The 24,309-nt window shown below is 36.3% G+C and overlaps 1 protein-coding gene across 1 annotated transcript in view; it reads left to right on the plus strand.

The window, feature by feature from the left end:
- Positions 1-24,309, plus strand: part of ptchd1 (patched domain containing 1) — a 169,760-nt gene that overhangs the window by 43,879 nt on the left and 101,572 nt on the right. The window contains exon 2 of the mRNA XM_039745580.1: positions 16,433-17,093. Coding sequence (XP_039601514.1) covers positions 16,433-17,093 — 661 coding nt within the window. The remainder of the gene's footprint in view (positions 1-16,432; positions 17,094-24,309) is intronic.

A 24,309-nucleotide genomic window follows, 5' to 3' on the forward strand; every position in this document is an offset into this window, starting at 1 on the left:
AGCACAAAATGCAGTTTTTAAATGATGGTTTTTATTATTTAGGGAAAATCCAAACCTACATGGCCCTGTGTGAAAAAGTAATTGCCCCCTTGTTAAAAAATAACCTAACTGTGGTGTATCACACCTGAGTTCAATTTCCGTAGCCACCCCCAGGCCTGATTACTGCCACACCTGTTTCAATCAAGAAATCACTTAAATAGGATCTGCCTGACACAGAGAAGTGGACCAAAAGCACCTCAAAAGCTAGACATAATGCCAAGATCCAAAGAAATTCAGGAACAAATGAAAACAGAAGTAATTGAGATCTATCAGTCTGGTAAAGGTTATAAAGCCATTTCTAAAGCTTTGGGACTCCAGCAAACCACAGTGAGAGCCATTATCCACAAATGGCAAAAACATGGAACAATGGTGAACCTTCCCAGAAGTGGCCGACCGACCAAAATTACCTCAAGAGCGCAGAGACGACTCATCCAAGAGGTCACAAAAGACCCCAGGACAATGTCTAAAGAACTGCAGGCCTCACTTGCCTCAATTAAGGTCAGTGTTCACGACTCCACCATAAGAAAGAGACTGGGCAAAAACGGCCTGCATGGCAGATTTCCAAGACGCAAACCACTGTTAAGCAAAAAGAACATTAGGGCTCGTCTCAATTTTGCTAAGAAACATCTCAATGATTGCCAAGACTTTTGGGAAAATACCTTGTGGACTGATGAGACAAAAGTTAAACTTTTTGGAAGGCAAATGTCCCGTTACATCTGGCGTAAAAGGAACACAGCATTTCAGAAAAAGAACATCATACCAACAGTAAAATATGGTGGTGGTAGTGTGATAGTCTGGGGTTGTTTTGCTGCTTCAGGACCTGGAAGGCTTGCTGTGATAGATAGAACCATGAATTCTACTGTCTACCAAAAAATCCTGAAGGAGAATGTCCGGCCATCTGTTCGTCAACTCAAGCTGAAGCGATCTTGGGTGCTGCAACAGGACAATGACCCAAAACACACCAGCAAATCCACTTCTGAATGGCTGAAGAAAAACAAAATGAAGACTTTGGAGTGGCCTAGTCAAAGTCCTGACCTGAATCCAATTGAGATGCTATGGCATGACCTTAAAAAGGCGGTTCATGCTAGAAAACCCTCAAATAAAGCTGAATTACAACAATTCTGCAAAGATGAGTGGGCCAAAATTCCTTCAGAGTGCTGTAAAAGACTCATTGCAAGTTATCGCAAACGCTTGATTGCAGTTATTGCTGCTAAGGGTGGCCCAACCAGTTATTAGGTTCAGGGGGCAATTACTTTTTCACACAGGGCCATGTAGGTTTGGATTTTTTTCTCCCTAAATAATAAAAACCATCATTTAAAAACTTCATTTTGTGTTTACTTGTGTTATATTTGACTAATGGTTAAATGTGTTTGATGATCAGAAACATTTTGTGTGACAAACATGCAAAAGAATAAGAAATCAGGAAGGGGCAAATAGTTTTTCACACCACTGTATATATATATATATATATATGTGTCCCAGAATTACTCCTAGGAATTACAGTAAAATTCTGACTTGTATAAGAATTTGAGGTAGGAGAAGTAGTTATGAAGTGAAGTAATCCCAGTCCGAGCGAGTGGTAGGAGGCCACATCTGAGAATGAAAGCGTTCATGATGTTACGTCACCCCTTTTCTCAAATTGTCACTCATGATGATGTTTCCTAGTTTTTTGATACTAATGCTAAGGCTTCACCTCAAAGATAATGATAATGATAATAATAATACTAGGAAGAAAAGAAGAAGAAAAATGTAAGGTCGGATACTGCACTAAGCTACATGTAATTGTTGCCACTTGACACACCAGCATCAAGAATAATTCTGTAACAAGCAACAGAATGTAAAGTCTGAGACATGCACATTGAATGAGATTTATGCCCAATAATGGGCATGTCTATTTAACAATGAATGATCCACAGCCATGCTTTCTGTACTGTAGCTACAGGAAGCACTTCATAAAGCAACAATTTCTGAATAGCTCTGGCTGCAAGTCACATTCATTCTTACGGTGTTCCCAGACTTTCACTGTCGTGAGCTATGTCCCTCTATGTGAGCCCAGTTAGGGATCTTGCCTTCTTGAACCATCATGGGCTTGTAAAACATAACATGGATGTGCCAGAAGTTCTTGGAATGCAAAGCTTAGCATACCAGAGTGATGTTTCACTGTCTATCACCCATCCAGCCCTACCTATCTTCAGAGTATTATGCTGACTACTAAATTAATAAATTATGTGTTGATACTGTGAAAATGCTTGCTATTCAAATATGCATGCTCATCCACACTTGGGGCCATGATATTTATGTATGTGCATGCCAATTTGCATGAGTGCAGCTTGCTTTAATATTAACAAACATGGAGTTGTGTGGAAATGTGCAAATCTCCGTATTACCTCATGCATTGTAAGGTTGTTCAATGTTTACTGTAAAACTTCAGAAATGGTTGGTTGTGACATACACAAATCATTTGCATTTTCCCTTTGGCCAACAAAGTAATGTCATCAACACTTTCATTCTGACTATATCACTTAGGTTCTTTGTTTAGATGGACTGACCATGTAAAAAACAAGATTCATTACAAATATAATTTAACTGTTTCAAATCAATACTTTTCTACAAGTTTATTGTTGTCCAGCATTTTCAAAGCTTTCAGCCTTTTGCAGGATGTACTTGTCAATCTCTGCCTGAATGGCATCTTCTAGCAGCTCCTAGCAAGTTAGGAGAGCTCACAAACTCTCCAAAATCCAGGTGAAGTTAGGAGTATGCTAAATCCTGGAAAAGGATCAAATGCATTTACTCCTACTGCTAAGAGTAGGATAATATATGCTTCACTCATGAGATTTTTGAGGGAGTTTTTTACTCGAGATGCTTGATAAATACAAGCATTGTTTAAATATGTAATCTGTTTAACTTGAGTAGCTTCAGGTAATACAGGGGTAATTGCCATTTCCTGTAATTGTAAAAGAGAAGTTAGACAATAAGATGTAAAGTATGGCTGGTATATATCAAAGCAGGGCTGGTGCAGAAGTGAGGAAATGATGCGATCGCCTCAGGTAGCATGATATGAAGTAATTATACTAAAATTAATTAATGTTAATTCTGAACTTTAAGAATTACATACACAATTCTTTCCTTACTACTGGTAGTACGGTATTTATTTCATAACTTTACAGTGTGCTGAGATACTTAAGGAAGATTATTCATGCCAAAATTAAATGTAATCCAATGTGTTAACTATATTGGAATGTGATGTTTATGCAAGCGGGACATTAGACTTTGGTACCATCTTTAAAAATTGAAGTATATTTTCATTTTGAAATGTTAAAATTTGTAATACTACAGTTTGCACAGTTTCGCTGGACTATGACTTCGTAAAAATCAAAACAGCAAATGTGCATTTCATGTCTGTTAATGCCTCTTATGTTCACAACATGTGTGTTTAGTTAAGAGGGCTTGGATTGAGTTTCAAAGTTCCAAGGTACAGAACTGTGCAGGATGAGTGAAACAGATAAGTTTCATTTTGCAGTCAATTTCACAAGTGTAAAACTGAATAAAAAAAGAAATATATTTTTGGTGGATGAAGAATATTTACATTTTTATTGTATTTAATATACAGTACATTTTGAGTGTTTTATTGTTTTAGAGTTAATCATTTTTGTTTTTTCCAAAAATAATATGTATTATTTATTATTTTGTCCATTCTTACGAAAGTGCAATGTATTGTGGCAGTATTGTATTGTGAAGCATGTATTGCAGTACATATTGTATGTGGATTTATGACTACTTAAGGATATTGGGGCATTATTTAAAGTGCCAGTCCTGTGCCATCTATTGTATTTACACAAGAAACTCCACTGAGCCACCTGATAGAGAGGAGATAACACACTTTGGAAAGCCCAGTGTTTCTCTTTTGTTCTCTTTCTGTATCTAGCAAGGGCTACAGAACTCTGTTCTCAGTTTTCTGAAAGAATGATTGAGTCCTTTTAAATATCAGCTTTGTTTTTTCATTTCTTTTTTTTTTTTTTAGGTTTATAGGCTGTGAAGTGGCAGGTGGGATATCCACTGTCTTAAGACACCACTAAATGTATCTTTGTTCATGGAAATTTCACACAAACAACAAACAATGATGCAGGTGTTTTAGCTTATGAATGCAACAAATTCTGTATACTTTCACGTCCAACCAACATGCAACATGCTGCCATTGCATAATGTATCAGCATTTGACACCTGCACATGGGCAACTGCACAATGAAATGTCGATGACAACAAGTACAATAGTCAAAAACAGTGACCTTAATTAAATGCAATCAAAAATATATATATATATCAGCAACAGAAATGAATTACAAAAGAACAGAGCATGTAAAAATGCCTGAAACATATAAAAACATTCTTAAACTACTGGTAGTATTTATTTCATAACTTCACAGTGTGCTGAGATACTTAAGGCTTAAATTAAATGTAATCCAACATGTTAACTATGTTGAAATGCAATACATATTCAAGTGGGACATTTGATTTTGGTACCGTTTTATCGATCAAGTGCTTTTCACTGGCAATTTTATTGTCAGTTTAAAATTCAATACAAAAGTGCATTGCATTTTTATTCATGTTCATAGATTGCATGTCATAACTGAAAGCAAAGCAGACATACTGCTTTTTGCTTAGCGATAGCTCTGCGTTTGTTGGATTTTGATTCAAGACCACGCTTTAATTGTGCCAAAACTAAAAGTAATCAAATGACCAATCAGTGTCAAAAGGTGGGGCAAGGGGCATCAATAGTTGGGGAAAGAGATATTCCACTTCTAAATTCTATGTATTCTGGTGGCGAGCATAAGTTTACCCAATATGGACTGCTGAGTAATTAACTGAAACATTGAAAATTATGTCTTAGGTCTGGCTGAAAAAGTTAATTCTTATATTAAGTTGTCTAAAGTTGATTTATTTTTGTACATGCTAAATTAAGTAGTGCAGTACATTTTTGAGGTGTGGGTTGTCAACTTGATACAGAATATAATGAAACATTTCTTATCGTCACTGAGCTTGGTTTCTTCATAGCTTTTTATTGATAGCCTCTGTGATAAACAGATAATATAGTTTTCTGTTATTTTGACATGCAAGAGAATTAAGTCGTCATTTAGAATGCCAGCTTCTACCCATTCAATGAGACAGTGGATCCCCAGTTTATCAACACCATGTTCACCTTCTTTCCAAGTACAATGCACTCGTGATTGGAACGTCTTCCCCCAACCCAACCGTCGAAGCCCCTTGCCCCACCATTTGATGCTGATTGGAATTTATATATAGCACGATAAAATCGTGGCCTCAAATCGAAATGAAATATGCACAGAGGTACCGCTATGCAAAATACAATATGTCGTCTTTGCTTTTATTTATGACATCGCTCTATGGACATGAATTAAAATGCAATGCACTTTTGAATTCCATTTATACTAACATGAAAAATGTAAATTGTAGTGAAAAACGATCGATCATTTAGTTAATATGTTTGTAATTATAATACAGAAAAACTGGCAACATTAAATAGCCCACATAATTTCAAAGTAATTTACACATTTGATTCAATTTAATTTTAGCACCAATAATCTTCCATAGTTAGTGAGTCAGTCAGATTAATTTATTAATTTTAGGTCTATCTTTCTGTTGGGAGTGTATGGAGCAGCCTCTCACTTAGAGTTTTGATGACATTTATGAAATAAGACAAGCTGCCCTTCTGCTGTTCGTTTCTCCTTTTATGTCTCTCCCACTAGGGGATGCCTGTAAAGGGTGACAAAGCTGTTCCTACTGTGACATTCAAGAGCAGTACTCAGTTCCTCAGACTTCTATTTACTCTCACAAAATAGTTGGTTCCTGGTTCCTTCCTAGAGGAAGAGGAGAACAGCTCTGAGGCATCCAGAGCTCTCGAACAGCCTTCCTGATGGTTGCCTCTGCCTTGGTTTAGACATAGGAAACTGTGACAATTCAGTATGTGTACTTTTTAATAATGTACCATTCATGTGAAAAAGCTCAGAAATTGGTTGCTATGAAGTTCCATCCATTCATTATATGAAGCATTTTTTTGCTTTTCAAGCTTAGTGGAGGCCAGAGCCCATCTTAAAACATTGAATGTATGGCTGTGTTGGATTCCCACAGTTGAAGCGTCAGTGTCCAGTTGATTAAAATCTTCAAATTGTCCTAGTCTGAGTCTGTGAGGATAAGTGTGCATAGGTGCACCCAGTATGACAGTGGCATCCCATCACAGTTGGTTACTGCAGTATGCCTGTTTCAGTCATGATAAGCCCTGTCCTCGCTGATCCTGAAATCAAAAAAAAAAAAAAATAGATGGATTGTATCTCAGGAGATATTAAAACGTTTGCTCATTATAAGAGCTTGTTCAAAACTTTTATTGTAACACTTTATTAAAGAAGACATTTTAACAGATTTAAGAGGTTGCTGTATATTCCTAGTTGTTAATAAATATACAAATCATATTAATATACATTTGCTTCACTGCCTTTTTGTATTTTGATCTGCCTTACATTCCAACAGAAAAAGAAAAAATAGCTAATTTTGTGTATATACTTTTTTCATTAAAAAAAAAACCATTAAAGTTTAAATAAATTCTGTCATTGCTGACATGCTGAAATGAAATTCTACAAAACCCCAATTGTTTAATTCTAGTATTGATTATTTCTGAGGAGTTTATTATTTTTTCATCAATCCAATACTTCCTAAATTTAAACTTTTTATTTTATATTTCTTTAGCAATATTTTGATAAATAAATTACTGTACCAATCTCATTCTGACAGGTTCGAAAAGAAAAAAAAGGATTGCAAAACAGTTTACTCAAACAGTCAAAAAAAATACACAAATGTACAAGAATAACTAAAGACCTGAAGTATTCACAATTATCTATAAATCTGTCATTGTTATGGCCCTGAGAAACACCATCAACTGACCAAAAAATAGCCTCCCATTCCCACTTCTTAGCTGTCCCTTGAACCATACAGAAATCCCTGCCTCTATTTCCCTCCCCTCTGTTCAGGGTGCCGCCCCTTTTCTTCCCTTTACTGCCAATCACATCCCTGACATCAGTCCTCAGTGCTGTTCCCCACTAGACCCAACAGTCAGTTTCCCTCCAGGCTTCAACCCAGCTGGGATGCTACAATATTATTATATGTTAGTATTATTTTTAAGTTTATAATAATTTCTAATAGAATTGAGTTGTTCCCCCTTTGGCACTTTATGGCAGATTACAAAGTATTTTCTTGAAAAAAAGGTTTGGTTTCAGTGTAAACCATCTGTGCACATTTAACCTAATGGATATTGGTACTAATTGTAAGATAATACTCATATACTGTAGATTATATTAAATTATAAGAGCTCAGTTAACTGTGCAAATACTGCTACAGGCATCATTTAATATGGTTGTTAATTAAATAGATTTGCAGATAAGTTTGCATTACTGGAAACGCTTGAATTGCCTGTACTTTTTTCAGTTCCCTTTCTTTGTATGACAGCCCAGATATATTAATTATTGCATACACATTTATATTTTAAACATATACAGTAATTATAACTTTTTCACTACATCTTTGAAACTGGAATTACATTTTTCCTCTTCCAAAGCAACATGCACTACTGCATATCTACTGTAGTATGAAAAGGAAAATTGTGACCAATCCTACCTGGAGAAGGGCCTGTCCTTAATGTTAACAAAAGTAGAAAGAAAATCCCTTTATTAAATATTAATTAGAAGTTATATTTTTTTACAATTAATAATAATAATAATGGTGAAATTATCATATTTTTTATACAAATAATAATAATGGTGGTGTAATAGGTAGCATGGCTGCCTCACAGACCTACAATTCGAATTCCTCACCCAGATCCATCACACTAATGTGTGTGCTTTCTGGCTTCCATCTGGAATACATGCCCATCCCAATATGCTACTTGTCCATCACAAAGATTCTGTCACTGGTGTCATCAAGTGTAGATTTTAAGAGGTTGATACATTTTGATGGATAAGCTGGTAAAGGATTGAAGAATTTTGAATCCTTGAATGCAATAAATAATCTACAGTTCAAAGAGTGGCTCTCATTTTAGTTCAAATACAATAAAATACAATACAGTTTATTTTTATATAGCCCAAAATCACACAGGAAGTGCCGCAATGGGCAGGCCCTGCCTACCCTGTCATTAAAAACAAGTACAAAAGCTCAAGCATCATAATCTGTAAATATAAAATAGAATATCTGTCTGTATGTTCCCTATACAGTCCTACACCCTTTAATGTCTGGTCCAAATTTTGCACAGTTGATCTCTATGACCATACAACTAAGACAGAATATTTTAGAATCCAAAATGTTGACCCAGGTGGTCCCAGTGTTTTTCCAATGTTTGCTACAGTTTGCACACCATTTCCACCTACTGACTTGGAGCAAGTGAAACATCCAAAGAGACTGAAGCCAGAGAAGCAGACACAATGACCAGAGCTTAACATCTCTACCTGAGCAATACTGCATGCTGCTTCCATCTACAACTTTGTATAATATCAAATTGAGCATTGTGCATATTTGTGTTGGGTGAGACTTGACCGAGCGTGGAAGTGCAGTACCGACAGAAAGGGATGTTGTTTAATGTCTTCTTTGTTGGCTTATCTTTATAATTTAAGCACTATGAACTGTACATTTTGAACTAAGAGGATGAGTCAGACATGACAGCTGTTGTGATGTGAAATTTTGCATACAAGTTGATAAATATTTTGTATGTCTTTATTTGTAACTTAGACAAAGCAATGTAATATTAGTGTTATAATTTAGATAGTAACAGCAATGGTTTGATGGTTTAAGAACCCCTTCCCCCTTTTAGGAATGAGTCTCTTTGTAATTTTACAACAGGGTTGGGGGAACTGCCTCAAACAAGTTTGGCTAATATTTCTCTGCTGAGGTCTCTCAGTCAACCCCCACAGGAAAGCCTGGCTGCCCATCTGCCAAGCTTTACCTTAACACATGGTTTTGGAGGGCAGGTGTCCAGGTATTGTGTCCCCCCATTGGTCTGAAGGATGGCTGTTTGGAACTGGCTTTTATCAGAAGCCTTTAAGTACCATGATGCCCTATTGGCTTAAGGATTGGACAGAAAATCTATAAATATGCTTGATTTACACCCCCCACCCCCTCTCTTACCAAACTGATGAAAGACCATCTCACGCCATGAACTGAAAAGGACAACACAATGAAGAGCACAGCTCGGCAGCCATATTGAGACTGGCATGTAGCCTGTTCTGAAGAAAGCTGACCACAAATGATGCCTTAACTAGAGACATATAAAAAAACTAACAAGTCTGTGTGCCGCCTGAAACAACACATCACCATTTATCAGGTGGTATGGTTACCAATATTCTAATGTACTTTGCATATTGTTATTATTTATGAATATTATCAATAATACATTATTTAAAGCGTAACTTAACTCCTGCTCGTCTTTTACTCCACCTAATTGCCTGAGGTTATAGATGTAGAAGGGAAGGTGGGGAGAAGTTATATACTATAATACCTTATAAACAGCAGTAAGTCTGTGAGATTTGAGTCATTCTGACAAAGGCTACATATTAATAATACAAAAGGGGAAAGTAGAATAATATATTACTCTACCAAGCGAAAACAACAGCATTCATGGTTAGACCATCTCTAGAAATCACCACAATTCTGGAATCTAACCAGTCCCAAAAAGAACAAATTTTCCACTTATGAGAGCAGGGACATTGGTAGAGAGGTAGTGTGGGTATGGATAGGACAGCGGACATTAAGAACTGGGTCACCATTTAAAAAATACGTAAATCTTTGCATTCATTCCTTAACCCATTCTACAAATATACATAGGGAACACCAGGTACTTTGCTATTTAAATTATAATATATTAGTGAGACCACAGTTTGCAGGATGTGAAAATGACAGCATTTGAAGCCATGCAGCAAAATGAAACCGAGCACTTCTCCACACTAAAAGCGACATCTTTTTCTTTTGGCAACTATGGGACCTACATTTTCAAAGACTCTAACAAAGTTAAACCATCAGGATTCTTTCAGTTAAATAGTGAGTTATGTACTGGCCTGGCCTGATACCATGGGGCCAGAAATTGCAAAAGGGACAACACCTTCTCAAAAGGAACTGTTGCTACCCATCAGTTTTGGGTTTTATAAACAATTTTACTAACCTAATGTGTGCCGCAGAAGTTTTGATTCATCATCTGCAATAACTATGCTAACCACAAAAACTAATTCACACCAAAAGTAATGATCTGTGCAACTCACGGCCACTCAAGCTCTCTTTCATATTTAAATTTTGCAAGAGGGAACAAAAACAGTAGGTTGAGAAAATGTTAAACTAGTTTTGTGGCAATTTCTCAACATTTTTGTGTCAGTTACAGAGTAAAGTGTATTACCTTCAATTTTATTTTCCCTTTGTGTCTGTATTGTTTGTTTAGTAAGAGAACTGAACTTCTTACGCACATAGGTTGAGTATAAGGCACATATAGAGTGTTTACCTTGCGTTAATATTTATAAACACATTGTCTTGCGGTGATCTTTCCAGGGTTTGTTCCTGCCTTGTGCACTATGCTAGCTGAGATGTGCTCCAGCACCCTGCGACCCTGTTCAGGAATAAGCAGATCAGAAAATGATTGCCATTGTCTTGATTTATGAATATGTTAAGGAAGGTGAATGTTTGAGGAAGTCAAAGACTCAACTATATTTTCTTTTGATTAAACAAAGTTTACTAAGAGAATGGTGAAATATCAATTAATTAAAGATTTTTTAATATCACATTTCAGGAGTGAGTATTTGTATTTACTTCACTTAAGGACTGAAATTGAATGTAAAGTTTCACTTGGTGGTTGCAAAGGATTCATGTCAATCAAAACATTCCTGCTCTCTCTCAGAATTTCAGAATTTATCCCTCATACCAGCCTTGAGAACACCACCAGGACCACAACATTTGGTGGAAGTGCAGTCAAGACAGAAAGTTGGAAGGATATTATTATGCAAAGGGCTGCAGATTTCAAGAACAGACTGCCAAGTCATATAATAAAAGGAAAGATCTAAATAGGTTGATTAACTGCTCTCCTCCAGTTTATAAAACTTATGTGTTTATATGCATTAATGACAAACTCTGTCTTATCATAAACCTCTTAAATTCCTCTCAGAATATATTTCTTTCAACTCTGCAACTTCCACCTTGTGATAATAATGCTTGTTCTTTTTATCCACAGCAGCTTTTTGCACTCACCTACCCTGAACTCCAGTTTCTAGTTTTTTGTCCATATTTAAAAATTGTCCAAATTGTCTTGAATTATTATTGCCTAATATGTATTTTCTATTCTTCCAATCTACACACTTCTAAAGTAACTGTATATGAATGTATATATTAGTATGAGTAGTGGATGCAGTAAAGAATTTGGACAGAAAACTGATAACAGATAAAGCACTTTATATTACCTTAACTCTGTTTTTTTCTGATAATTTACCATCTTGCCATCAAATGATTATACTGGCATTGCTATTTATTGTTTTTAGTTTCAAGTTCAATTTGGTGACTGTCATATGCAACAATCCATTAAAATACCCCCTTCCCCATGTTCAGAATTTATTGAACTCAGAATTGCGAAAAACTGGTGCCAATCCGAGCAGAATCAGGTGCACAATGGAAGCAGCCCTGCAAAGGACGTTCAAACACACAGCCACATTCACTCCCCACTTCACTGTGCCCGTTTAGAATTGCTAATAGGCATGAGTCACATCTATGGGATAAGGAGAAAAATGTATACAGGGCTAGAACTTGCATACTCCAGTCAGACTGTAACCAGATCCTGACTGGTCTGACAAGACAGCGGTACTGCACAAAAAGGGCCAGAGTAGACATTACTTCCTGAGGAGACTCAGGTCTTTTGGTGTATGCAGCAAGTTGCTAGAAATGTTTCATCAGTCAGTAGTTGCCAGTGTTGGTCTATGCTACAGTGTCCTGGGAAAGTAACTTGACCTCAAAAGATGCACAATGCTTGAACAAACTTATCAGGAAAGCTTGATTCATCACTTAGCGAACCCTGGACATACTGGAAGCTGTGGTGGGATAGAGGATGGTGTGGCAATCCAGGAAGGGCTATCTTAGAGCTCTTTTAGCCAGGGGCTTACTTCAGCAGATAATTCAGTGCTCCCTCCCATTGATCAAAACTAAATACTGATACTCTTTCAGTTTATTTTTCAATTTCTGTACAATATACATTATTTTTGATTGATTGATTGTATTATTTGTCCTATGAGTCCGTATCCTTGTTTTTTATGTTTCTGCTTTTTTGTGCTTCTAAAGTTCCCCTTGGAACAAATTAAGTTTATCTAATTTAACCTAATCTGAACCCAAAATCTTAAATGTTTAAGGCAGCAACATTATGTCATCCTACATGTAACCATTCATCCACGTATCTATCAATGTTCTTTCTTTATCCATTAAAGGGTTTGGGTGCGCAGTGCCTATATCATACAGTATGTCACTATAAGATATATGTCTTTATGAAAGATGATGACACGCTTAGTTCAGTGTTTTAGCTTTGGAACTTCTTACTAAAAACTGAATGTAGGAAATTCAAATAGAAAGGCTAACAGAGATCAAGAGGTTTTCTTTTGTATTCTGAACCCTGCCTACAATTTCTGTCTGGTTTATCCCTAAAGTAAGATCTTAATTTGCTGCCCTAATAATTAAATATATCCTTGTGGACTCGTCTTAATTTTAAGCAAGTGCTAGAAGAGATTAAGATTTTAGATTTTAGTACTGTTGTTAAAATTCATTTGGGCCCTGCAGTAGTTTTAGTTTTACTGCAAAGTTTGCACCAAATTAAATATAATATTCAAATAGTGCCACTAGCAAAAAAAAAAATAGAAATATTTTGGTAAATATGAGTTGCAAAGTAAAAGGAATTATGAGGATTCACAAAGTTGCTCTGTGATTGTGAACATTAGTGTGGGGCTTTGATTTTTGCCTATACCTGTAACTAAAGTGACTAAGATATGAGATCTTTGTAACTTTGACAGAAGAGGGATTTCCAGAGAATGTTTGCAAGAAACCTCAGTTGCAAGCATGGTTCAAATTTATTAATGCTTCTTAAGGAAGAATGTCCAAGTTGATAATGACATAGAGCTAAGAGAGAAAGATTTAATCAAGTAAAAGGGTAATTGTGATAGGGAAATCAATCCGTGGGGTTGTCAAAGAAGGCTAAATAGCAGAGCACCTCCAAATCGTCACAAGGGTTGGCTAAAACTCCACAAAGCAGATTGGAGACAAAAATTACTCACAACATTTGGAAATCCATGTTCTGGAATTCAGTGGCACAAATGACATTGTTAGTAGACTATTAGACATTGTACATGCTGAAATATTCAGATAAGAGATGTTTTCCATAATAGGGATTTTCCTTTGTAAGGAGATATTAATCTGGTTTTCAGACACAATGCATGCTATTCACTATTTAATATTTCTGAGTGGACACCTCTATTCTTGACATGAAGCCAGGTGTCTTATTCTCTGGAATTTAGTTTCATTTATTTTTTGCTGATTTGATTTTTCTGATTATTATCAGTTTTTGTTATTTTATGACACCATTTGGCATCATGTTGTCACAATTCTTATTTATGTCCACAATTTTGTATTCATTTTTCATGGCTGTGGCCATATTATTTATGGTAATCACACTTGTTGGTGGTGATGAGAGTAACGGCAACACGTGGGTTTGGTTTGATATTGTGTTGATTCATAGTTTTCTTTTATTTTTTTAAGAAGGGTTTGGTTGCAATTTTTGTTTTTAATTATGTTTTCAGGTTTTTAACAATTGAATCTTTCCAGGAGGCACATCCAGAGCTGAAGATTCTTCTTCTGTGCAAACTGATTTTCAAAAGAGCAGCAAGGTTTCTGAGTAAAACCTGATTACTAACCTGCCCCTAATGAAAGAAACTAGCCATTCTCTTTAGTTCAATTGTTTTTCATATTTTTTTGGTAACACCATCAACACTGGCCATTTCTTCTGCTTCTGCTGGAAACGATACTCGTTGGTAGTCATGTTGCCTGACACCGATGATGTACATAATCTTTTAACTAAAGCTTTTATTAAGAAGGTCCCATACATTTACCAAAGTCCAAGATTCTGAATAAATGCAAGCAAACAATTTTATCAACAAAAAAGGGACAGTCTGGGGTTTTGCTATGTTTGTTGGATTCACAAGTTTTGTTTTGCATATTGAGTTGTTGTGATGCCTGTTAGTCTTTCCAGTTCAGAGCAGAGCTTGTTTTCACAACCCCTTATGCTTTATCCTCAAGGTGCCGTCTTCACCCTTGCATAATAACTGATGTCATTACGCTGCTACTGTTTAACAAGGCAGTGCAGAGAACTCAGTAACCGAGCTTGGATATTTTTAAAACTCCAATAGATCTTTCAAGAATTATTATAGTCAAAGTAAAGGATTTCTAACAATGATCATGATCTTTTTACAGCATTTTACTTGACTTACATTTTTGGATCTTGCTTCTATTTTGACGATTGTTCCTTTGTTTCCTCTGGTTTCTGTAACTCCTGCCTACCCCCTGACAATGATTTTATCCACTTCCCTGTCTTTAAATCGGTCACTAATTTCTTTGGTCACTTGGATTTCTTCAAGGTGCCCAGAGTAATGCCATGTTACTGTATTTGTTTGACATCAGCACAGGTGCCTTCCAACATGTGAGTCCTCCTGTTAATACAATATGTTGTAGGCACCCTTTTAATTTGAAGAAAATGATCAAAATTTCTATAGGCAATTACCTTGTCATTTAGCAGATGTTAAGATTTGGGTTTCTGTCTAGTTTTTCTTAGGCTTCCCTGAAGCTAACAAAATCTGTGTCATTTTGAGGTTCTTCGCACACTCAGGGAATCATAATATTATTTTGTTTCACTTTGGAAGTTGACTAAGTTTAGCATCTTTCCTGACACCATTTTTTTTTTTTAGCAACGGGTGTGGCTTTTGTATTATTTATTTCCATGGGGAGTTTCCCATGCTGCACATTGACACACTGTTTGTGACTTCATCAGTGTACAGATGTAAAATTTACCCCAAAACAGTCATTAGTATACAATATTGGCCGAAATCTAGCAAATTGTGTGCTATGAATGTTAATTACTGGTTATTTGAATCAAAGCTCTGCCTTTTGACTTTGATTTTTGAGATAGATAGATAGATAGATAGATAGATAGATAGATAGAGATAGATAGATAGATAGATAGATAGATAGATAGATAGATAGATAGATAGATAGATAGATAGACGCTTTATTAATCCTGAAGGAATTTTTTGTCTTGCAGCTTTAACCCAATAAAGGCACAACTATACATATAACAAGAATAACAAAAATGTAGGTATGGTAACAAGTTACATTACACCTTTAACATGAAATATCTATAAGTAGATAAACAAAGTATAAGTGTTTACTAAATGTAAAATGATTAGAATTGAACATACTTATAGGTATTTATAGGATACAATTATACCATACAGAATGATAGTCATTGTCATAGTTTGCTTTTGCAAACTGATGCCTTAAACCGAATGACCTACTGATCATAGAACATTAAATAAGGGATAAGCACAATCTAGACTGAACGATTTAGGCTTAATAGTTAATTTGTTTCTTCGTTAACTGTCAGTACTTTGCACTTGTTTTGAAATTCATCTTCTTAGCTCCTTTATTTATTGTTTTAGCTTTTGAGTTTGTTTTTTTTTTTTGCTGTTTTTCTACTATAGCTCTTCTAAAAGTTTTTCCGTTTCAGTGTTTACTTTCTCTTCTGTCCTTTAGTTTATTTAATGTGTATTAAATTAACATTCTAAACCTTGTTATTGTGTTTCTCTCTTATTAATTCTGTTCATTTAAATTGTTGAAAAATCAAGAATTGTGTTGGACAAGACATCTGGTAGTTTTAGCCTTTCTTTTTGGAAAAGATGATAGGGTTTTTAATGGTTTTCCTTTAGTTTTTCCTTTTTCTGTGTGGCTTTGAGATGATTTTTGTGTCCTGAGAATATCTTGACAGGTGGGCCTTTTCCCATCTGCACAATATCCATTCACAGTATATTGCACACATATATTTTAAACTATACTCTGACCCTGATTTGGATAAAGTGGGTTTGAGAATATTTTGTGTGGTATGTGTATGTCTGGGGGGAGGACGGTATACATTTTCTTTTTTCTGGCAGCCCAAGTAGGCAAATCAAAAAATACTGTATATATATTTTTGGATGAACATGTGTATATATAAACCTGTAAGAGTTTAGTAATGTGAACATTGACCTCTACTTCGCTGTTCTTTCTCATGCTTACTTTACAGTTGCATACCTCCGTGACCAAGATTCAAGTGCACATGCTGGGTTTCAACTACACATTTGCGCATATTTGCATTTTGGACGATAATAAGAGTTGCATTGTTGATGAAATCATGCGAGTCCTGGAAGAGTTAAAAGCTTCAAGATCTTCAAACCGAACAAGCTTCACAATTCGGTATCCCATCACATACCTTAAGGATGGAAGGGAGGTCTATATTGGACATCAACTAGGAGGAGTTCTAACTCACAGCAAGGATCGGGTAAAGTCAGCTGAAGCAATTCAGTTAACCTACTATTTGCAAGCAATCAACACATTGAATGACGTAGTCGCAAACAAGTGGGAAACCAAATTCTACGAAACAGTTGAACTTTTCCAGCAGGCACATCCGGAGCTGAAGATGTACCCCTTCATTTCTTCTTCTCTGCAAAGTGATTTTCAGAAGAGCAGCAAGGTTTCTGAGCAACACCTGATTACAAGCCTGACCCTTGTGGTAACACTAGCTATTCTCTTTAGTTCAATGTGGGACTGTGTCCGCAGCAAACCTTGGTTAGGCCTACTGGCTGTTCTGACAATTAGTCTTGCAACTCTGACTTCAGCAGGGATAATCAACCTTGCTGGTGGGAAATACAATTCAACTTTCCTAGGAATTCCCTTCATTGTACTAGGTAACTGAATTTTATTTCTTTCAGATGCTTGTTGCTTTAATGTAACTGTCAGTTTAAATCTGCCGATAAAAGCATGCAGAGCTAAGTTTCAAACTGTGTCGTGGTTAAGATTCAGAAGTTAGGTTAAAAGTCTGGGACAAGAGAGAGAGAGAGAAAGTCAGAGATGTCAGATATAGAACCAGTTAAAAAATAGAAGAAGGCAAAGCAATATGTTCATTAAGATTAGGAGGGTGTGAAAGAGTGGAAAGAAAAGGTTAAAGGGATTGATCCTGCTATGAAAGAAGCAGGTAGAGACATGGCAAGTTAGGGAGAAAGAAAAGTCTGCATTTTTTAGAGCTCACAATCTGCAGGTCACAAGTTAAAAATATTTCTTAGCCTATATCTCAGGTGTTTGCATGTGGTTGATAACAACTTTCCTGTCACTTTGTAGTACAAGTGAGAAGTCCTTCTAAAATGTTCTTTAATTCACTGTTAGGAAGATTCACTAGCGTTTACATACTTGAACAAAATGTTGTTGTTGACAGATCATTAGACTTTGGAAAAGGTCGTTCAGCAATGAAGCAAGAAGTACCGCAAACAATTACTGAGTTGGCAGTATCAGTACTGAACAATCGGTCAAGTTTATTGGTAGCTTGACAAAAATGTCTAGAATCTGCACACTGATGAAACACTAAAACAACTGATGTGTTTTTATCTTTCAAAGGTAGTTTTATTTTTAGATTTTTTTTCCTTCGATTTGCTCTTATAGCTGAAAATTCCTGATACTGTGAAAATAATATGGTGCTAGAATTATGCTTTGAAGTATTTTTCAGTTTCTTTTTCATTCTCCTTTTCTGTAAATAGATAGTTGAAGGATTCTACTTGCTCTGTTTTTAACATTTGACAGGACATACTGCCTGTGCTAAGGGATCATTTGCTGTTGTTGTTGTGTTCAGACAGCTATCTAATATAATTTTAGGCTTTGACACTACATGCTCACTCTTCCTTATATATATTTATATATAGTATATATTACTCATAATCTCAGGCATTTCTTTGGTGTTTGTGGCTTCCATGCACCTATTTCATGCATTGAAATGACTTGCTCTTCTTGTGTAGTGGCTATTCAATTTCAGGCAACTCATAATCTTTGACATTACATGCTAGTTTTCTGTGTAGTTCCCTCAGTATCACTGGGCGCGACCCAAACAATGATTCAAGTTCAAGGCTTCCCATGGCCCACTCTGATTTTAGCAAAGTGGAAATCCAGTAGAAATAGCAAAGCTAATAAAAAAAACAAAGCACCAGGTGAGTAAGCATAGTGGAGCACTGACAGTGACCCAGCCATTCTCCAAAGGATATACAATATGATACCATTGGGATTTTTGATTCAGCAAAATATTTGGAATAATTTTATAAGATAATCCAAAAACAAATTACCTGTAGATACTGTAGCAGGCTTCAGTATAAAGCTGATGGTAACCCACTGATAATCACCTTGATGTTCAAAGACTCCACAGGAAAGCTGATGATACTGGAGTTTGGGTATCTGCACTGGCTGCATGGCATAGCAGCAGTCTAGAAAGAGAAATCAGGAGGAATCATGAGATGGTCATGGTTATGTAAAGCTAGCCAAGTCTGAAACAGGGAGACCAAGACTCAAGTAAACAGAGCCCAGAAAGTGAAGCAATATCTGTTCTCCAGATTTAAAACAAAGGAATCAAAACCAGGAATTTACAAGCAAACTGAGTTAAAACATAATTTGAAGATCATGGTCAAATGGACAGAAAAGATATTTAACCAGAAATCAATTTTAAATTAAAAAAAAATAACACTAGGCTTTTTAACTCATATTCACAAAGTTGTATAACCAGGAGGTGTGCAATGTTGTCGTTTAAGCCTGGTGATGTCATGCACCACATATTTTGCCAAGGTACACCTCAGAAATGCTCTTCTTCTTCTTTAATTTTCTGCCCAAAGGCATTTTTGATCGCCAGTTCCTCCATTGTACTCTGCCTTCTGCTCTTCTTTTCATCTCTTGGTATGATTTACCATCTTTCAGGTTATATGACATGTCCTGCCTTGGCCTTCCTCTTAATTTCTTTCCCTCCAGTTAATGCTCCAGCACTATTTTCAACAGTACATCTCTTTTTAGTAAATGTCCCATCCAGTTCTGTTGCCTTCTCCTCACTGTTTTTCAAGCTTGCTCCTTTCTACACCAGTCCTTTGCTGAACTTTTTCATAAGATGGTGTATCCAGACTGATCTTTTACATTCCTCTTCACAGCCACAGAACAAATGCTTCCAATCTATTTATATAATGTTTCCTCATTGTCCTTGTCTCTGGTCCATACAATGCAACATTCCTTGATAACTGTTTTTATTATTCTTTTCTTCAGTGTTGCTTTGAACGCAGATTTTCCAATTGCTATACATATTTTTATTTCTTATTCACTTCTTTCATCTCTTGACAGCAAACACCCCAAAAGTTTAAACCTGTCCACTTCTTCCAAGATGTGTTCACCACTTTTTTAATTGGAGAACACAGAAATGACACAAACATAAAATGACATCACAGAAGAATGTAATTCATTTTTAACATCAGTAAAAATATACAAAAATAAAAAATGAATGGGATATTTGGATTCCTTGGTCTCTACAACCCCAAAATCACATATTAATTATTTTTAGAGACACAGGAACTACAATGGATGTTCAATACATTTCCACACTTTTTTAAAATTCCATTAAAAACAAATAATAATAATAATTCTTTGCATTTATATAGTCACTACTCAAAGCGCTCAGCAATTGCAGGTTAAGGGCCTTGCTCAAGGGCCCAACAGAGCAGAGTCCCTATTGGCATTTCCGGGATTTGAACCGGCAACCTTCCGATTGCCAGTGCAGATCCTGACATCATTTTTCTACATAGTAACCTTCCTTTGTGATGCAATTATCCCAGCGTTGTACCAACTTTTTAATGCCATCAACAAAAATGCTTTTGGTTGAACGCGTAGCCACTGATGCACCACTACATTTACATCAGGGTTCTTTCTTCATTCCTCGTGATTGTGGCTGTAGCTGGACGTCCAGAGCACTCTGCATCTGTCACACTAGTATGGCCATTTTCGAACATTTCAATCAACTCATAGACAACTCTACGAGAGAGAACTTTACCCCCATACTGAGCACACATGCGGAGATGAATTTGTGCTCGCGACACACCTTCTGCCCACAAAAAGCATACGACAGAACTCTGTTCCTCTTTGGTGCAATTTATACATTTCATAGCCATCTCCACCACAGGGTGACAACTCTTGCACTAAACTGCAAGGGCAGCCGGCTTGCCAGACATGACTAGTCACATGACTCAGACACAACTAATTACTGCTCATCCTGCTTTTTTGAAACTTTTTGAATGTCCCTCGTATATAGAAAAATGAAAAATAAAGGCCATCTCACAACAATACGGACCCATTCAAAAGTTCAGAAAAAAATCAAGTTGTCGGGGCTATGGCTTAAGTGACAGCACTGCTCCATGGGAAACGCAAGCAAATGGCTCTGGCAGTGGTGCAATACGATGGAGAAAACATAGAATATTCCTAAAATTAGTTCCCTGTATTTTATTAAAAACAAAACTGGGCATCAAGCAGCAGCAAGCAATTAAAAATGTAATTCAGTGAATACCAAGAAGATTCATTTTAATAGTCTTAAAAGTTACGATTTTAGCTGAAACACAATCTAAAACAAAATCCACAGCCAGAATGAAAAAGCTGCAAATTAGTCTTAAAAAGACAATAAAACATAAGCGAGAAACACCATGAAAGTGTAAAGATGTTTTATGTAGAGAGGAGGAGCGTCAGCGTGTGTGTAATAGCATACCCTCATTTTCTGTTAAGTTTCTATTAATCTGTAACTGGAGTCTGTTTACATGGACTCCTAATAGAGTTAATTCTTTCAGCCACTGCTCTTCGTTGTTGTCTATGTTTTTCAGCAGGATGTAAATCGGTAAATCTTTATTTTTTCACTACTTTTATTTTGTGAGAATCTGTTGTACCTAAACTTGTTTCAAGATGCGGACATATGTGAACTGATGTATAGTATGTATGGCTGAAGGATAGTTTTAAGTTCTTACACTATCAATGAATTCTGATTTATGTTTTTAATTTTTGTTATCACTCTGCTCTCTCTTTACTGTGTGCATTTATTGGTAAGATTAGGAGCTTATCAAATGTAGTTTAGTAGCAGGAGACATTGAAGTTATCAATTTCAAACTATTTTTGGAGTGCAAATTACTTAGTTGTGTGATAGAATACTAATAAACTTTGTTAGAATTTGGTGCCTTTCACCAGGAATGTGTGATAAACAAACATTGACCAGTAATGTGTGATGTGAATGAATTAATGCAATTTAACTGCAGCTTTCTTTATGTGTTGTCAAACAAACATTTCTCTAAGTATTTTAAACATTTATTTTCACTTTATATTCTATTTAAAACACATTGATATAAGTGCTTTAAAAAATTAAGCTCTTGTCATGTCAGACCCTTTTTTTAACATCCAGGACTTGAAGCAAATTGCAGTACCCCATAATGCAAACCATCGCAAGACAGGAAAGGGTTAATAAGAGGTGATAAACCATTCTGTCAAACAAAGGCAATTATTCTTTTTTGGTGAAATGTTTAACAAATCTTTTAGAATGGAGTGAGCTCTCATTTCATAGAATGGTCACCTGCCAATGTACAAAAATCCATGCCAGGTTTTGCTAGACTGATTGAGCCAGGAGCTATTCAGCATATATTTTAATCAAACATGAAATATTTCTAGCCTATTTTTTCTTGAATTTTCACTTGCAGCCTTCATCTTATTCTTTCTCTGCCTTTTCCCATTTAACACTCATTCTTTTAAAACTCTGAGTGCTTAGTTTGATAAGAATAAGTGTCTAAATTTGTTAGCGTGATAAATCTCTGTGTGATATCACTTTTGAAACATCTCAAATAGCATGGTACAGATTCAGATCTTCTCTGAATATTCTAGCAATTCTAAAAATGCTTAGGTTTTGTTAATGATGTACTGTATCTATATTTGGCTAATCCCAAGACCGGCCACCACTTGCAGATATTTCAAGGAATGCATTCTCCAACTGATGATCAATAAAATTAAATGACTGATAATTTCCAGTTAACACCTTATTTTCCTGCTCACTCCAGGTTATAATATTTATTGTACCACAATATATAGACCAAGACCCTCACTTAGGTGTAGAGACAGCTTATGTGAGTGTCACCTATCCACACCAAGCCCTTCCTGCTTCCAGCTCCCTCATATCCCTCATTCTGCACTCCTTAAACTGACAACTGTTTTGTCTGGTCACCGTAAAGGTTGGACATCACTGTAATGCTCATTACACTTAGATCTGTAACAATGATGTTTGCTTTACATTATTTAAATACTGTGAAAAGTTTTTATTGTTACCTTTTTGACTAAAGATAATGCTGCAATGATTTTGATGAGCATTGCCAGTAGCACAATACTATCCACATAATACACCTTACTGTATTCAATAAAATGAGGTGGACCCACAAACTTCCCTCACCTTTGGGTGAATGAGATTGACATGCAAATATATAAAGCTTTACTACACTAAAAACCTTCAAAAAGTAAAGCACATTATACCTGAAAAAATGTCTATGTAGCAACAACAATAGTCAAAGTACTATAAACAGTGCTCACATTGTCAGTTGTGAGGTGTTCTGCACAATTTTTTAAAAAATGTATTTAGTATTGCATTTTACTTAAAGGGATTACATTTTATTAAAGTCTGACTATCTATTCCTATTACTGGATGTGAACCACCGGGGCGTGTACAGCCACCCTAATCCAACACAGACAGGCAGACACAAGTTTTGGACACAACACACAGGTTTATTTACATCTGGGGAGCTTTATTTCCCTGCTCTCCACAGCACAGTATGGTACATAAGCATCTACCAGTACACGGCACCCTTCTTCTCTTCTTCCTTCCGCCTGCACTCCTCCAGGCAAGCTTTGTCCACCTGTTCCCGACTCTGGCTCCTCGAATAGAGTGAGGCAGCCTCTTTTATAGGGCAGCCAGAAGTGTTCCAAGTGCCTAACAAGCTTCTTCTGGCAGCACTTCTGGGTATGGCAGAAGTACTGCCAAATCGGGCCCCGAAAACCAAGGGGGCTGTCCTCATTTGGTCTGGGTAAGAAACTGTCCTGGATCTACTCTCTCTTGTGGTCCTTCCATAATCAGGCCGTCTGCTACATGGGTAATAGTAGACTAAATCAACTGGACTATCTGAGTAGTACTCACACTCAGGTCCAGGCCCAGCCCTTAGGGAGGGCAACTGTAGTCACCAACCCCTCTTTTCAATACATCATTGAAGTTCAATTTTTGAAATTTGTGCTTTAATGATATCCCAAGGGGTTACTTGTAGTATTTTAATTCCTATGACCCCAGGTATATGAAACTTTCAAAATATTTGTCACCAGCACTTGATCCTCATGTATCTGTTTCTTGTGTTTGCTCAGCAAAAGGCTGTTCAAGTCCCTGGCCTCAAACTGAATTTAAATGCTGAAGGGACTGGTGCTATGTTACCACTGAAAAGGGATTAAGTGGGCTCAGTCTGCAAGAAATCCAGATGAAGATCTTAGGAGGGATGCTGTTAACTGTGGCTTTTGCTGTTCTCTGCTCCATTGCCCATCAGTTTTGAAAGGTTGATTTTGGACAAGGCTGAAGTTAGCTATTTATTGACAGCTGCTTATTTGTACATGTCTGCGTTAACAAGAAGATGCAATGTTTTAAAAAGGTGCATAACAATTTGTTATAAAAACATAATAAATAATTAAAAAGATGAAATTCCACATTTTAATTGTTTTTTGAATTTTGCAATCTCCCAGTTTAAGGTATTTACATTTCTAAATAAAATTTCCAAATGAATGTCCAACTTTCTGAACCTTTGTACTGGTCTATACTGGACATTAGTGAATCACTGATTGGATATGAAACGGCACGTTGTAAATGCTCTGTGAAGATGCTTAGCCCCTCAACTCGGCACTATGAGGATGTTGATGTTGAGTTATTCAGGAGTGTGCTGAAGATCATGGATTCAGAGAAAACTATGGTCCAGAGGAAAGATCCACAAGAATAGCCCAAAGAGTTTAAGAAGGTGTTCTTGACTCTGGAAGTAATTATGGCATGACCTAAGAAGTAGTACC

The sequence above is a fragment of the Polypterus senegalus genome, chromosome 2 (genome assembly GCF_016835505.1).
Source record: "Polypterus senegalus isolate Bchr_013 chromosome 2, ASM1683550v1, whole genome shotgun sequence".
Classification (NCBI taxonomy): domain Eukaryota; kingdom Metazoa; phylum Chordata; class Cladistia; order Polypteriformes; family Polypteridae; genus Polypterus; species Polypterus senegalus.